At 42.6% G+C, this 15,652-nt stretch overlaps 1 protein-coding gene across 4 annotated transcripts in view; it reads left to right on the forward strand.

Moving 5' to 3' along the window:
* LOC141271075 (membrane-spanning 4-domains subfamily A member 4A-like) overlaps positions 1 to 15,652 on the forward strand; it is a 180,270-nt gene that overhangs the window by 106,472 nt on the left and 58,146 nt on the right. For all 4 annotated transcript variants that reach the window (XM_073681179.1, XM_073681178.1, XM_073681177.1 and 1 more), the window contains exons 3-4: positions 1,576 to 1,686; positions 5,035 to 5,091. In XM_073681179.1, coding sequence (XP_073537280.1) covers positions 1,576 to 1,686; positions 5,035 to 5,091 — 168 coding nt within the window. The remainder of the gene's footprint in view (positions 1 to 1,575; positions 1,687 to 5,034; positions 5,092 to 15,652) is intronic.

The raw sequence follows: 15,652 nt of genomic DNA on the forward strand, positions 1-15,652 counted from the left end.
CATACCCGCCTGCCTGCATACCAGTCGTGCCTGCCTATACCCTCCAGTCTGTGTGCCAGCCTACCAGCCTGTTCCTGTATTTCCCTGTGTGGGTCAACAGCCGTGTCCGGGGTCTGTCCTGGAGTAGCACCTGGTCCCTCTGCTCGGTTCCTCCTTGGTGCACTGGCGTCGTATGCCGTCGTGCGACCCTGGTCGGATCGGGTGAATACTTAGTCACGCCCCTCCAGGCATTCACTCTCCGGCACGGTCCAGTGGAATCACTACCAATCACACGCACACGCCGCTTAGCCCGGGCGTGTGCATAACAGTCTATACAGTTTTCATCTAACAATGGGTCTGACAGAGACCACGGGTAGTTGTTCCCTCAGCCATATTAATTCACAAGAGAAGGAACACTGGATGATCTCTTATATGCTGAGAGCAGATGCTCTGCTGTATGTTCATCAATGTGAACAATGCTTTTTCGCTTTTTCCAGCATGGTGGAGCACAGAGTCACAAGGCAAAAAATATAACTAAGTGGCTCAGTGAACAAAACATTAACATTTTGGTTCCATGGCCAGGAAACACCCATGATCTCAATCTTATTGAAAACCTGTGGTCAATCCTCAAATGGGTGGACAAACAAAGACATGGAAATTGGGATAAACTCCAAGCGCTGATTAGGAAAGAGTGGGTCAGGATTTGGTCCAAAAGCTGATATCCAGCATGCCAGGGTGAATTGCAGAGACATTGCAAAATAAGGGTCAACTGTAAAAATTAGTCTTTTCATAAATTTGGAAGCCTCGGGGGATTTACGTAAGTACCACCACCATCGATCCGATGATGCGACGATGGCTGGATGGGTGGCTGCGAGTAGTGTAGGGACCGGAGAGGTGACTATAATTTTCTAATATTTTGATGGTCTTTTATGATTTTGTTGAATCTTTGCGGGAGTGAATTACAGAAAATTTACGTTTTGGGCAATGTAGATTTTTGTAAAATTTTAGCAGAATTTAGAGCTACTCTAATTATTTCGGTCATCGCTAGTGGCAAGCCCTCCTTACACGTGTTCCATATTCTAGTTTGACACGTGTTCCATATTCTAATTTGACAGTCCTAGTGGCAATGCAGTCAAGTGTATTTGTGTAAATTAAATTATTAAAATGTCCACTGCAACAAGGTTTATTGTAACATATCTCCAAACTACAGAGGAGCAAAAAATAAGAATTGACACTGGTTGAGCAACACTGATCTAAATGATTTCAAAAGGTGTCAGTGTTCAGTGGCATACATATAAATCACAGGGCCCCATAGCAAAAGTTTTAATTGGGCCACCCTCCTCCCCCCAAAAATAAAACTATACATCTCCCTATTGCAGCCCCTTAGTGTTCTAACCAGTGATACCCTCTATTGGCCATTTTAGAGTATGATGCTCCCAAAAAAAAGGGAGAGACCGGTGCCTTGCTGCCGCTATGGACGGTTCGCCCCTAGCAGTGGGGGTAATCTATAAACAGTGATTTCAATCCCTTACAAAAATATGTTTGGTTGCCCTAACATTTAATATGTTTTACATATTTGTGCCTACTTTTTTTCAGATTGTATTGATCATTTCGGCCATCTTGGAGATTGGTTTGGGAATTGGTCTGGTTTTCACCATATTGTCTTCAAGTTTAACAAGTGGTATTCATTTTTGGGGACCAATTTGTGTAAGTACCATGATTTTTCTGTACTATAATACACCTACATTTGATATCAAGCACCACTAGAAATTAACAGTTTAGCTCAGAGGCCTAGTCACACAAGATTCTACTTTTACCTATTACCGTATATGCCATGCAACTCTAGAGACTCTAGATTCTTTTGTGTACTAATCTGCAGCAATGATATACCCGTTTATGCAAGGGCTGATATTGACAGTGAAGTGCCCCTGTGCAGGCCTTGCATTCCACAGTCTGACTGCTATAATTGTTAAAAACTCTTTCCTATTTAGCTGCTGAAATTGTCATTCCTTTACATGTAATGAATGCCCCTTGGTCTTTTGGAAGAAATAAATCACGTGCCAGTCTTTTGTATTGACCACACATGTATTTATAGATATATAACAGAGTTCTCACAATAAAAGCTAATATGTCATCAGAAATTAGTCTACTGTTTAAGTAAGGTTTTTATGTATGCTGCAAAGCAAGAATGTTTTGATAAATAGAAGTGTTAATACTTTATTTATTAGCAAAAGGTTAAGTAAATCAACAAAAGAGAAATGTACACATATGCATGTTTTTCTCAATATCTGACATGAAATCAGAATAAACTTTTCCCATTTTAGATCAATTAGGATTACCATAATTTTTAATATTTGCCAAATGTCAGAATAATAAGAGAGAGAGAATGTCTTAAGGCATTTTTATTACTTGCTGCAAAGTCAAAACTTTACATAAACTAAGATTACTATGCCTTTAAACAATTCTGAACTGCCCATATGATGATGTCATGCAACATCTGAGTTAATTAGAGACACACCTGTGGATGTATTTTAATGCACACTTCAAACACATTGCTTCTTTGTGTAGCATCATGGGAAAGTCTAAAGAAATCAGCCAAGATATCAGGAAGAGAATTGTGGACTTGCAGAAATCTGGCTCTTCCTTGGGTACAATTTGAAGACACTTAAAGGTGCCTCGTTCATCTGTACAAACAGTTATATGCAAGTACAAACAGAATGGGAATGTCGAGCCATAATACCGCTCAGGAAGGAGATGGGTTCTGTGTCCCAGAGATGAACATGCTTTGGTCCGACATGTGCATATCAACCCAAGGACAAACGCAAAAGCCCTTGTGAAGATGATGGTGGAAGCTGGTAAGATTGTGTCAATAACCACAGTGAAACGAATACTGTATCAACATGGGCTGAAAGGCCCCTCTGCCAAGAAGAAGCCATTACTCCAAAAGAAACATAAAAAAGCCAGATTAATGTTTGCAAATGCACACAGGAACAAATACCTTAATTTTTAGAGACATGTCCTGTGTTCTGATGAAACTAAAATTTAACTTTTTGGGCATAATGACCATCGTTACGTTTTGAGTAAAAAGGAAGAAGCTTGGAAGCCTAAGAACACCATCCCAACTGTGAAACATCGGGGGGAGCATCATGTTGTGGGGTTGTTTTGCTTCAGGAGAGACTGGTGCACTTCACAAAATAGATGGCATCATGAGAAAAGAAGACTATGTGGCAATACTGAAGCAACATCTCAAGACATCAGCCTTCCTGGCGGATATGGGTCTTCCAAATGGACAATGACCCGAAGCATACTGCCAAAATGGTAACAAAGTGGCTTAAGGATAACAAAGTCAATGTTTTGGAGTGGCCATCACAAAGCCCTGATCTCAATGCCATTGAAAATTTATGGGCAAAGCTGGAAAGGCAGGTGTGAGCAAGGCGACCTACAAACTTGGATCAGTTACATCAGTTTTGTCAGGAGGAATGGGCCAAAATTCCGACAACTATTGTGAGAAGCTTGTGGAAGGATATTCCAAACGTTTGACCCAAGTCATTCAGTTTAAGGGTAATGATACCAAATACTAATGAAATGTATGTAAACTTTTGACTTTGCAGTAAGTAATAAAAATGTCTTAAAACATTCTCTCTCTCCCATTATTCTGACATTTGGCAAATATTAAAAATTATAGTAATCCTATTTGACCTAAAACGGGAAAGGTTTATTCTGATTTTATGTCAGATATTGGAAAAACATGCATATGTGTCTTTTTATATAGTGTGTGTAAACTTCTGGTTTTAACTGCAAATCAAATCAATATTTGCTGTGATCTTCAAAACAGCATCAATTCTTCTAGGTCCAGTTGCAAGTTTTTTAAAGGCCTCCTTGCTTCTTCTTTACGCTGGAGATTGTTCTTAATGACATTGTATTTTTGTGGTCTTTTTTCCTGTTGCACAATAAATTTGGATCTAATTAGATGCCTCCATGATAGTATTGTATGATGGATAAGTATCTGCCTGTTTTTCCCAGCATTGAGGATACCATTAAGCCGGAATAAATCCCCAACTCTATTTGCTGAAATGCAGCCGTGAACTCGCAAGGATCTTCCACCACGCTTCATCGTAGCCTGAAGACACTCATTATTGTACCGCTCTCCGGTCCTTTAGAAAACAAACTGCCGACTGTTGCAATCCAAATATTTTATATTTTGGCTTACCAATCCAGGGCACCTGCAGCCATTTTTCTGCACCCTGTTCCTGTGTTTTCCTGCATAGTTGAATCACTTGACCTTGTTTCCATGTTGAAGTTATGGCTTTTTCTTCCACAAAGAAAACTTCTGGCCAGACTTCTCTGAAAAGTATATGGGTGTAGCTGGGTCCCTCTGGTTGCTGCCAGTTCTGAGCTGATGGCACTGCTGGACATCTTCCTGTTTTACAGAGAAGTAAGCATGATGTATCTTTCATCTGCTGCACTAAGTTTTTTTGGCCGACCAATACATTTACGGTCCTCCACATTGCCCAAGGAACATTAAATATGTGTCTAAAACAGCCCCAGTGGCCAGTGTGAAAATTGCATTTTTTTTTAATACAGATCATGATATGCAAAATAATAAAAAAAAATATAGAATACATTTATCATAAAAACCAGATTTAACGCTGTTGGACAGCGAACAATTTTTTTTTGTTTTTTCTCTTTTGTTTTTTCTTCTTTTCTTCTAAATGTCTTATTTTTTTCATTTTTCTGTTCAAATAGTCAAATAAGGATTTGGATTTTAAGCTTTTAATGACACCATTCTCTTTCCATACAATGTACTAGAGAATGGCAAAAATATTGCAAGTTTTGTTTTTACAACAATCATTGTCCAGTAAAAATGACCTGGCAGCATGATTCTTTATAACTTAACTTAATGTATAACTTAATTTTCTTCCTGTAGCTGCCCTATCTGCTAGACAGACGATCTTGTTTAAAACAGTATATACCTGCAGACTCTCACTATGTCTGCAGGTAAATACTGTTTTATCTACACCTATATTGTATAAAAAGTATTTTTTATTTTTACAGTACATTATCGCAGGAGCTCTGACCATTGCTGCTCATCCAAAACCCAATGTCTGCTTGGTGAGTGACCTTATAAAAGTTCTGTATTGACAATGCACCCATATCCTGTGAGGGTATTATTTATTATTATTTTGGTTATTTTTTTTGTCAACTGATAATCATTTTATTGCTCGGTCAAAAGGTATCTAACATGTGTGGACACTTTTCATGGACTGGAGTACATCTCTTTTAAAATTAACACCACATTTGTGGTATAAATAATATTGGACTGCGTTAAATAATATCCCTTTCACTAAACTTCACAAACTTTTCAAAATGTTAGTGGAGCTGGTTTAAAAAAGGCAGCAGTCGCTACATACCCTTTATTCCTCCTTGACACAAACACCATAGTTACTCATTGCTCTTCTCACTACGTTACCATTACATCCCCCAGGCCCATCTCCCAGAAAAAAAACACAGATTCTAGTTGTGGTAAAAGGCCACAGTAGTGGCCACTTTTATTATACGCCAATTCTACTTGAACCAATGGCACCAAGCCTAAATCATGTGCACTATATTCACCAAAATTACTCAGGTCTGTAATCACCACTAGAAGATCCAACCAATCCAACTTTTCCAGCATCAGCTGTATTATCACTATTCCTTTTGAAAGCCTTATCCTTATGTTGTGCCTCCAAAGACCCTTCATTTGCACACATAATCATCCACCCTAACCTAAGTTCTTAAAGGAAAGGTGCCTCGATTTTTAATTTTGTATTAATAACTACACTGTGTTCCAAATTATTATGCAAAAAGTGTTTAGGAGTGATAAGGTAAGAATTTTTTTGTTTGTCAGTTAAACTCATTGATGGTGATGTTTGTCAGGGCTCTTTATATCACTGTAAGCAATTGTAGACACCTGTGCTAGATAGTTTGGCAGGTGTGTCCAATGAAAGGCAAGACTACTTAAGAAGGCTGTCCCGCATTATTAAGCAGCCTACATTTTCTGCCAAAATGGGAAAGAAAAAGAATGTGTCGGCTGCTGAGAAGCAACAAATTGTGGAGTGTTTAGGTCAAGGCATGACTACAATCAACATTGCCAAGACACTTCATCCTGATCATTGCACAATCAAGAAGTATGTAACTGATTCACAGTACACACGTGTGCGTGCTGATAAGGGAAAATTGAGGACTCTTTCCTACAGGCAATTACGTCAGGTTAAAAGAGCAGCGGCAAAAAAGCCTTGTCATAGCAGCAGACAAGTTTTTGAAGCTGCTGGTGCCTCCAACGTCCCCCGAACAACAAGATGCAGGGTCCTTCAGAGGTTTGCAGCTGTGCGTAAGCCATCCTGTCGACCTCCTCTATCCACTGCACACAAGCAGAAACGGCTCCAGTGGGCCAAACAATACATGAAGACTGACTTCAAAACTGTTTTGTTCACCGATGAGTGCCGTGCAACGCTCGATGGTCCAGATGGATTTAGTGGAGGATGGCTGGTTGATGGACACCCCATGCAAACACGGCTACGGCGCCAACAAGGAGGAGGTGGAGTAATGTTTTGGGCTGGAATCATGGGGAGAGAGATTGTCAGCCCCTTTAGGATCCCTGAAGGGGTAAAGATGAACTCTATAATGTATGTTGAGTTTCTCAAAGAGCACTTCCTGCCATGGTTCAAGAAGAAGAACCGTGCATTCCGCAGCAAGATCATTTTCTTGCATGATAATGCACCATCTCATGCTGCACATAACACATCTGCATCTCTGGCTGCTATGGGCATAAAAGGGGACAAACTTATGGTGTGGCCCCCATGCTCCCCTGACCTCAACCCCATTGATAACCTCTGGAGCATCATCAAAAGGAGTGTCTATGATGGCGGGAGGCAGTTCACATCTAAGCAACAGCTCTGGGAGGGTATTCTGTCCTCATGCAAAACAATTGAAGCAGAAACCATCCAAAACCTGACAAATTCAATGGACGAGAGAGTTCAGAAGCTCCTTTCGAACAAGCGGTCCTATATGCAAATGTAACATCACCTAGAATAAAGTTTTGAGTTGAAAACTGTTTGATTTCAGATTGTAATTGTTATGTTCTGCTACCAGAGCTAAGGAAAGATCTGTCCCTACGATAGAACTCAGCTGAATCCCTACGATGTAACAGGGAACCTGATCCTGCGATCAGACCTGCTAAAGTCCTAAGCTAGTCTGTACGGAGACCTATAGATGTGGGGAAGGAATCCCTACAAGTACTAAGGACTGGGAGGAAAATGGGACACCTCCTAACAGAAATAGTAGCAGACAGACGAACAAACAAAATATATAGAACATAGAGGTCCGTAGACCAAGCAAACTAACAGAGTTAGATACAGAGCACAGGCTAGCTAGAAAGTAGTTATACAATGAAGTCCAGCAAAGCCAGAAGGGCGGAGCAGGATTAAATAGGCCAACAAGGTCATGTGACCAGCAAAGGAAAAAACCTAAGAGCAAGGTTCTAACAGTACCCCCCCTTCTAAGAGGATCCTCTGGATCCCCTAGGACCAGGCTTATCAGGAAATCTCCTGTGAAACGCTCTGATAAGTCTGGACGCGGAAACATCATCTGACCTCACCCAAGAGTTATCCTCGGGTCCGAAACCTTTCCAGGCCACAAGATACTGCAAACTACCTCTATACCGTCTAGAGTTAAGGATGCGAGAAATTTCATATTCCCCGTCCTCCACCACCGGAGGAACAGAGGCAGAGGCGTCACAATCCGATACAACCGCTTTTTTCAACAGAGAGACATGAAATACCGGATTAATTCTCCAGGAGGTAGGAACCTCCAACCTAACAGCAGATTGGTTGACAACCTGAAGCACCTTAAAGGGCCCTACAAACTTGGGACCCAATTTCTTAGAAGGAATCCTCAACCGCAGATTCCTAGAGGACAACCAAACCATGTCACCAACAGCGAACAAAACCTCCTGTCGTTTCCTATCAAAGTAGTCTTTAGATTTTCTGTTGGCCTCCTGAAGATTACCACGCACATCCGTCCAAACTCTCTCCAAATCACCGGAAAAATTCTCCTCCTCAGGCACGGCAGATCCCAACTTGGAGAACGACCCAAACGACGGATGTCTCCCAGAACAACAAAAAAAAGGCGAACAACCAGCAGAAGAAGATGTATGATTGTTCAGAGCAAATTCAGCAAGTGGCAGAAACTCAGACCACCCCTCTTGATTGTCTGCCACAAAACAACGCAAGAACTGCTCAACATCCTGGTTTTTCCTTTCTGTCTGGCCATTAGATTCAGGATGATATCCGGACGAGAACGACAAATGAACTCCCAACCTGTCACAAAAGGCACGCCAAAAACGAGCCACGAACTGAGGACCCCTATCAGAAACAATGTCAGTAGGAACGCCATGAAGTCTGACAATTTCCTTGACAAAGGCCTTAGCGAGAGTTTTAGCGCAGGGCAGTTTGACGAAGGGAACCAAGTGACACATCTTGCTAAAACGGTCCACGACCACCCAGATGACAGTAAAACCCTCAGAGGGGGGAAGGTCAGTTATAAAGTCCATAGCCAAATGTGTCCAAGGAGCACTGGGAACCTCCAAAGGACAAAGCAACCCCGCAGCAGGAGTATGTGAGGACTTAGATCTAGCACATATAGTACATTGACGCACCCACTTAATGACTTCCTTCTGCCATCCAGGCCACCAAAAACTGCGACCCACCAGTCTCTTGGTCTCAGAGATTCCGGGATGACCTGCCAACCGAGATTCGTGACACTCAACAAACAAATCTCTCCTAAAGGTCCCAGGCACAAACAACCTCCCATGAGGAGTGTTAGATGGGGCATTCTCCTGTGCTTTAAGAATCTCATCTTCCAAAACGGAGTCCAAAGCAGCTATCACAACACCTTCTTGTAAAATGTTCTCCTCTTTCTCAGCACCGACTATGGGAGAAAAACTGCGAGACAAGGCATCCGCCTTAACATTCTTAGTACCAGGGATGTAAGTAACGGAGAAATTAAACCGCGAGAAAAACAGTGCCCACCGAGCCTGACGGGCATTCAGGCACTTGGCAGCATCAAGATATATCAGATTTTTATGATCCGTAAGAACCTGAACGGGAAATTTCGCACCTTCCAAGAAGTGGCGCCAGTGTTCAAATGCGAGTTTAATAGCCAATAATTCCCGATTACCAATATCGTAATTCAATTCAGTCTCCGAAAATTTTTTTGAAAAAAAGGCACAGGGATGTAATCCATCCCCGTTATCCTGAGACAATACTGCGCCAACCCCCACAGAGGAAGCATCAACCTCAACCAAAAACGGCCTAGTAACATCAGGCTGCATAAGGATGGGAGCAGAGGTGAACCTCTCCTTGAGATACACAAAAGCTTCAATGGCCTCAGAAGACCACTGAACCGCATCAGCACCTTTCCTGGTGAGATCGGTCAGAGGTTTGACAATACTAGAAAAATTTTTTATGAATTTTCTGTAATAATTGGCGAAACCCAAAAACCTCTGTATCGATTTCAAACCAATAGGCCTAGGCCATTCCTGTACAGCTTGAACTTTAACCGGGTCCATCTCAAAACCTTCGCTGGAGATAATGTAACCCAAAAAACTAATTCTCTGTACAGCGAACTCACATTTCTCCAGCTTAGCAAAAAGCGAATTGTCCATTAATAACTGTAATACCTCACGTACGCTCCGCCAATGAGACTCCAGATCCGGCGAATAAATCAAAATGTCATCCAAATACACAACCACATTTTTGCCGATCAAAGGTCTAAGGATGTCATTAATAAGATTCTGAAAAAATGCAGGAGCATTAGTAAGACCAAAAGGCATAACCAGATTCTCAAAATGACCCACAGGAGTGTTAAAAGCAGTCTTCCATTCATCACCCTCCTTCATGCGCAACAGATTGTATGCCCCCTTAAGGTCAATTTTAGAGAACCACTTGGCCCCCATTAACTGGTTAAACAGATCAGGAATCAATGGCAGTGGGTAAGGATTGCGTACAGTAATTTTGTTAATCTCACGAAAATCCAGACAAGGACGTAAACCGCCGTCCTTTTTTTTTACAAAAAAAAATCCAACCGCCACAGGAGACTTAGAGGGCCTAATGTGACCGGCGGCCAAACTTGTCTGTATGTATTCCTCCAAAGCCTTCCTCTCAGGAATAGTCAGATTAAATAAACGACTTTTAGGAAGAGTCGCTCCAGGGACAAATTCAATAGAACAATCATAGTCTCTATGGGGAGGCAAAACCTGCGATTCCTTCTCAGAAAAAACTCTCCAAAAATCCTGAATAGGAACAGGCAATTCTCCCCTATCCAAAGCTGCAATACGCCCGTTACAACACTTGTCATAACATTTATGGCTCCAGGATTTAATTTCACTGGTAGACCAATCCAGTACAGGATTGTGAAATTTTAACCAGGGCAATCCCAATATTACTGGAGAAGGCAAGTTATTCAAAACTACCAAATCCAATTTCTCATGGTGAACACCATTAATAGTGAGAGGAAATTCACAGACCTTGAGAGTAATATTCTTCAAAGGGGAACCATCCACAGAAACCACAGCAATAGGGGATGATAAAGGTTCGGGTTTTAAATTGAGTCTTTCCAAGAATCCCCCATCAATTACATTCAGAGTAGACCCACAATCAACAAACACCCGAAATTCCATTAATTTCTCCTGAGCAATCGTGGAAGCAGCTAAAAATACACCCTTGGAATTTAAACAGGCAATACGGGCATGACTGACCATTTTTTTTTTCTTTCTTCATACGAAGCTCACAGCCTTTAATCAAATGACCAGATTTTCCGCAATAGAAACACAAGCCTTCAGAAAATCGACGGTCTTTCTCTTGAGAGCGAGGTGCCACCGATCCAATCTCCATCGGTTCACCACTGTTAGTACACACATTCTCATAACCAGAAACTGACATAGCAGAGGATTTGCTCTCATTAACCCTTGCACGCAGTCTCCTATCCACCCGTATAGCTAATTGCATAGCCTGTTGCAAATCTTCAGGTGTAGGATAAGCAATTAGCAGGTCTTTAACCCTTTCATTGCGCCCAGCAAGAAATAGACTTTTCAGAGCAGAATCGTTCCACCCTGTTTGAGTAGACCATCGACGGAAATGAGTACAATATTTTTCCACATTACCTGATCCCTGTTTCAAACATCTCAACTCAGTCTCAGCTGATGCGACACGGTCAGGATCATCATATAATAGTCCCAAAGCAGAAAAAAAACTATCCACTGATCTGAAGCATGTATCACTAGGTTGCAAAGAAAAGGCCCACTCCTGAGGCTCTTTGTGCAAAAGTGACATTATGAACCCTATGCGCTGGGATTCATCCCCAGAGGACTTGGGTCTCAAACGAAAATACAATAAGCAAGCATTTTTAAATGAAAAAAATTCTCGGTGTTCACCAAAAAATATATCCGGCAAACATACCTTAGGCTCCAAGAAAAGTGCTCCAGGACAGTTACTCACGTGCTGACGGAGCTCGGCCACCTCCAGAGAGAGTCCCTGCAGGCGATGAGCCAAATCCTGAACCGACACCATGATGGAACAGAAAAATCTTTCCTTAGAGAATTTGCAGGCTGGACTTACTGTTATGTTCTGCTACCAGAGCTAAGGAAAGAGAGGAGATCTGTCCCTACGATAGAACTCAGCTGAATCCCTACGATGTAACAGGGAACCTGATCCTGCGATCAGACCTGCTAAAGTCCTAAGCTAGTCTGTACGGAGACCTATAGATGTGGGGAAGGAATCCCTACAAGTACTAAGGACTGGGAGGAAAATGGGACACCTCCTAACAGAAATAGTAGCAGACAGACGAACAAACAAAATATATAGAACATAGAGGTCCGTAGACCAAGCAAACTAACAGAGTTAGATACAGAGCACAGGCTAGCTAGAAAGTAGTTATACAATGAAGTCCAGCAAAGCCAGAAGGGCGGAGCAGGATTAAATAGGCCAACAAGGTCATGTGACCAGCAAAGGAAAAAACCTAAGAGCAAGGTTCTAACAGTAATAACCTGCTAATGCTTATAATTTCAAAAATGGACATTTTTTTGTTCTTTATTAAAATGAAAAGGTTGAAAACTCTGCTGTGCATAATAATTTGGAACATGCATTTTGAGTGCAGTTTGAGTTTTTTATTTTTTTAAAAATATACTGTTATCATAGGCAGTTTGTACAAAAACCTTTCAATTGTACTCTAATAGTTATTTGACTGGAAAATTACAATGACTGCAATTCATATAGGTAATTTGGGAAAATCTGAGAAAATATTATTTGCATAATAATTTGGAACACAGTGTATTGACTGTATAATCAATTATTTTAATACAAAATTAGATATGCCATGCCATACCATATATAGGTTTTTTTTATTAATTTTTATTTCAGCCACTGGGGGCTGCCATTTGCATTTGTCGTGCTCAGCTCAGACACTTATACACTTAAAATACGGCAGCCCCTGGGTATAAGAGACTGCGGTCGCTGTCCGACCGCATCTCTTGTACTGAGGCTGCTCCTCCTGCTTCTAGCTGTAAACTGCGAATGCCCCCTGGGCTGTCCAGCCCCCAGCTGTGGGAGGAGATCGTGGCCATCTTTTTGGAGTCTGCCATGTATGCTGCGGGCTCACTTTCCCCCTGTCATCATACACAGGGCCGGAGTTAGAGGCAGGCAGACTAGGCATCTGCCTAGGGCCCCCACTCTCCCAGGGGCCCCCAACCAGTGGCGCGCTGCCCGTGAGTCAGGGTGGCCCAACACCAGCGCTGGCCCCCCTCCTCTCTTTCCGCATCGCGCATTACACTGGATCGGCATGACATCTATGATGCCGTTACAGTTGAAAGCAATGATGGAGTCATGTGACACTCCCTCTTCCATCATTCCCCCTCTGCCTGCAGCGGGCGCGATGACACGCCACGATGTGTCGGCAGTGGAGCTGCTGAGACGCGCTGCGGACACCGGGGCAGCGAGGAAAACAAGAAGGAGAGGTAAGTATGTATTTTTTTTGTAAATCAGTGAGTACGCGGTCGCTATAATACTGCAGGACTGGGGGGCTGCATTGTACCATATGGGGGAGCTACATTATACCATATGGGGGCTTGCCGTCATTATACTCTATGGGGACCTGCCTGCATTATACTCTACGGGGGGCCTGCCTGCATTATACCCTATGGGCGGCCTGCCTGCATTATATCCTATGGGGGGGCCTGCCTGCATTATACCCTATGGGGGGGCCTGCCTGCATTATACCCTATGGGGGGCCTGCCTGCATTATACTCTATGGGGGGCTTGCCTGCATTATACTTTATGGGGGGGCCTGCCTGCATTATACTCTTTATGGAGGGCCCAGCCTGCATTATACTCTATAGGGGGGAGGCTGTCTGCATTATACTCTATGGGGGGGCTGCCTGCATTATACCCTATGGGGGGGCCTGCCTGCATTATACTCTTTATGGAGGGCCAGCCTGCATTATACTCTATAGAGGGGGAGGCTGCCTGCATTATACCATATGGGGGAGGCTGCCTGCATTATACTCTATGGGGGGGCCTGCCTGCATTATAGTTTATGGGGGGGGGGCTGCATTATACTATATGGGGAGGTTGCTGCATTATACTCCATCAAGGACTATGAGGTGCATTATACTATATGAAGGACTTTGGGGAGTGCATTATAGTATGTGGAGGACTATGGGATGTTCATTATACTATGTGGAGGACTATGGGGTGCATCATACAATATGGAGGACTATGGGGTGTGCATCATACAATATGGAGGACTATGGGTTGTGCATCATACAATATGGAGGACTATGGGGTGTGCATCATACAATATGGAGAACTATGGGGTGTGCATCATACAGTATGGAGGACTATGGGGTGTGCATCATTCAATATGGAGGACTATGGGGTGTGCATTATAAATACAACTGAAATGTTTCTGTGTGATGGTGTAATATGTGAGAATTTGGGGTCTCACTTTAAACTTTTGCCTAGTGCCCCACTTTGTCTAAAACCGACCGTGATCATGTTGATTCCTTGTGTTCTTTAGCCCAAACAAGTCTCTTCTGCTTGTTGCCTGTCCTTAGCAGTGGTTTCCTAGCAGCTATTTTACCATGAAGGCCTGCTGCACAAAGTCTCCTCTTAACAGTTGTTGAAAAGATGTGTCTGCTGCTAGAACTCTGTGTGGCATTGACCTGGTCTCTAATCTGAACTGCTGTTAACCTGCGATTTCTGAGGCTGGTGACTCGGATAAACTTATCCTCAGAAGCAGAGGTGACTCTTGATCTTCCTTTCCTGGGGCGATCCTCATGTGAGCCAGTTTCTTTTTAGCACTTGATGGTTTTTGCAACTGCACTTGGGGACACTTTCAAAGTTTGCCCAATTTTTTTCGGACTGACTGACCTACATTTCTTAAAGTAATGATGGCCACTCGTTTTTCTTTACTTATCTGCTTTTTTCTTGCAATAATACAAATTCTAACAGTCTATTCAGTAGGACTATCAGCTGTGTATCCACCTGACTTCTGCACAACACAACTGATGGTCCCAACCCCATTTATAAGGCAAGAAATCCCACTTATTAAACCTGACAGGGCACACCTGTGAAGTGAAAACCATTTCCAGTGACTACCTCTTGAAGCTCATCAAGAGAATGCCAAGAGTGTGCAAAGCAGTCATCAAAGCAAAAGGTGGCTACTTTGAAGAACCAAGAATATAAGACATATTTTCAGTTGTTTCACACTTTTTTGTTAAGTATATAATTCCACATGTGTTAATTCATAGTTTTGATGCCTTCAGTGTGAATGTACAATTTTCATAGCCATGAAAATACAGAAAAATCTTTAAATGAGAAGGTGTGTCCAAACTTTTGGTCTGTACTGTACCAGGATGGGGGACATATTCCGGGATGGGGCCATATGCCAGAATGGAGCCATATACCAGGATGGAGCCATATGCCAGGATGGGGACCATATACCAGGATGGGGGCCATATACCAGGATGAAGGCCATATACTAAGAAGCACTATATGGGGCACATTATACTGTGGGGTACTATATGGGGCCATTATACTGTGGAGCACTATGCGAGGCACATTATAGTATGGGGCACTATATGGGGCCTTTATTCTATGGGGTACTATATGGGGCTATTATACTGTGGAGTACTATGTGGGGCCACAATACACTGTTCAGAGCTGCCGGGTCTTGCAGAGCGCAGCGGGACCCAGAGTGGCTGCTGCTACAGCCTATGGAGCTTCGTTCTATGAACGAAGCTCCATAGCCTTTGGACGTCGGATACAGGGATCGTCGTGGAAACGCCATGGACTACGTCGGACATGCGTGTGAACTTTTTGTTTTCTAATAAATTGGTGAACAAGGGACAGGGTCTTGTCTTTATTTCTCTCTTTTTATGTTTTTCAGGTTTCCATTTGTGGACTACTGTGGATTCCCTGGACTACGTCGGACCAGCATGGATTTTTTTTTTCCAAAAATAAATTGGTGAACCATGGAAAGTGTGGGGGAGTGTTTTTTTTAAATAAAATATATTTTTCTGTCTTTGTGGTTTTAGTTTCATTACTGTGTGAATAATCAAGGTGTCAGACACCTCTCCATT

The sequence above is a fragment of the Phyllobates terribilis genome, unplaced genomic scaffold (genome assembly GCF_046119375.1).
Source record: "Phyllobates terribilis strain yellow unplaced genomic scaffold, ASM4611937v1 Scaffold_5__5_contigs__length_657084704, whole genome shotgun sequence".
NCBI lineage: Eukaryota > Metazoa > Chordata > Amphibia > Anura > Dendrobatidae > Phyllobates > Phyllobates terribilis.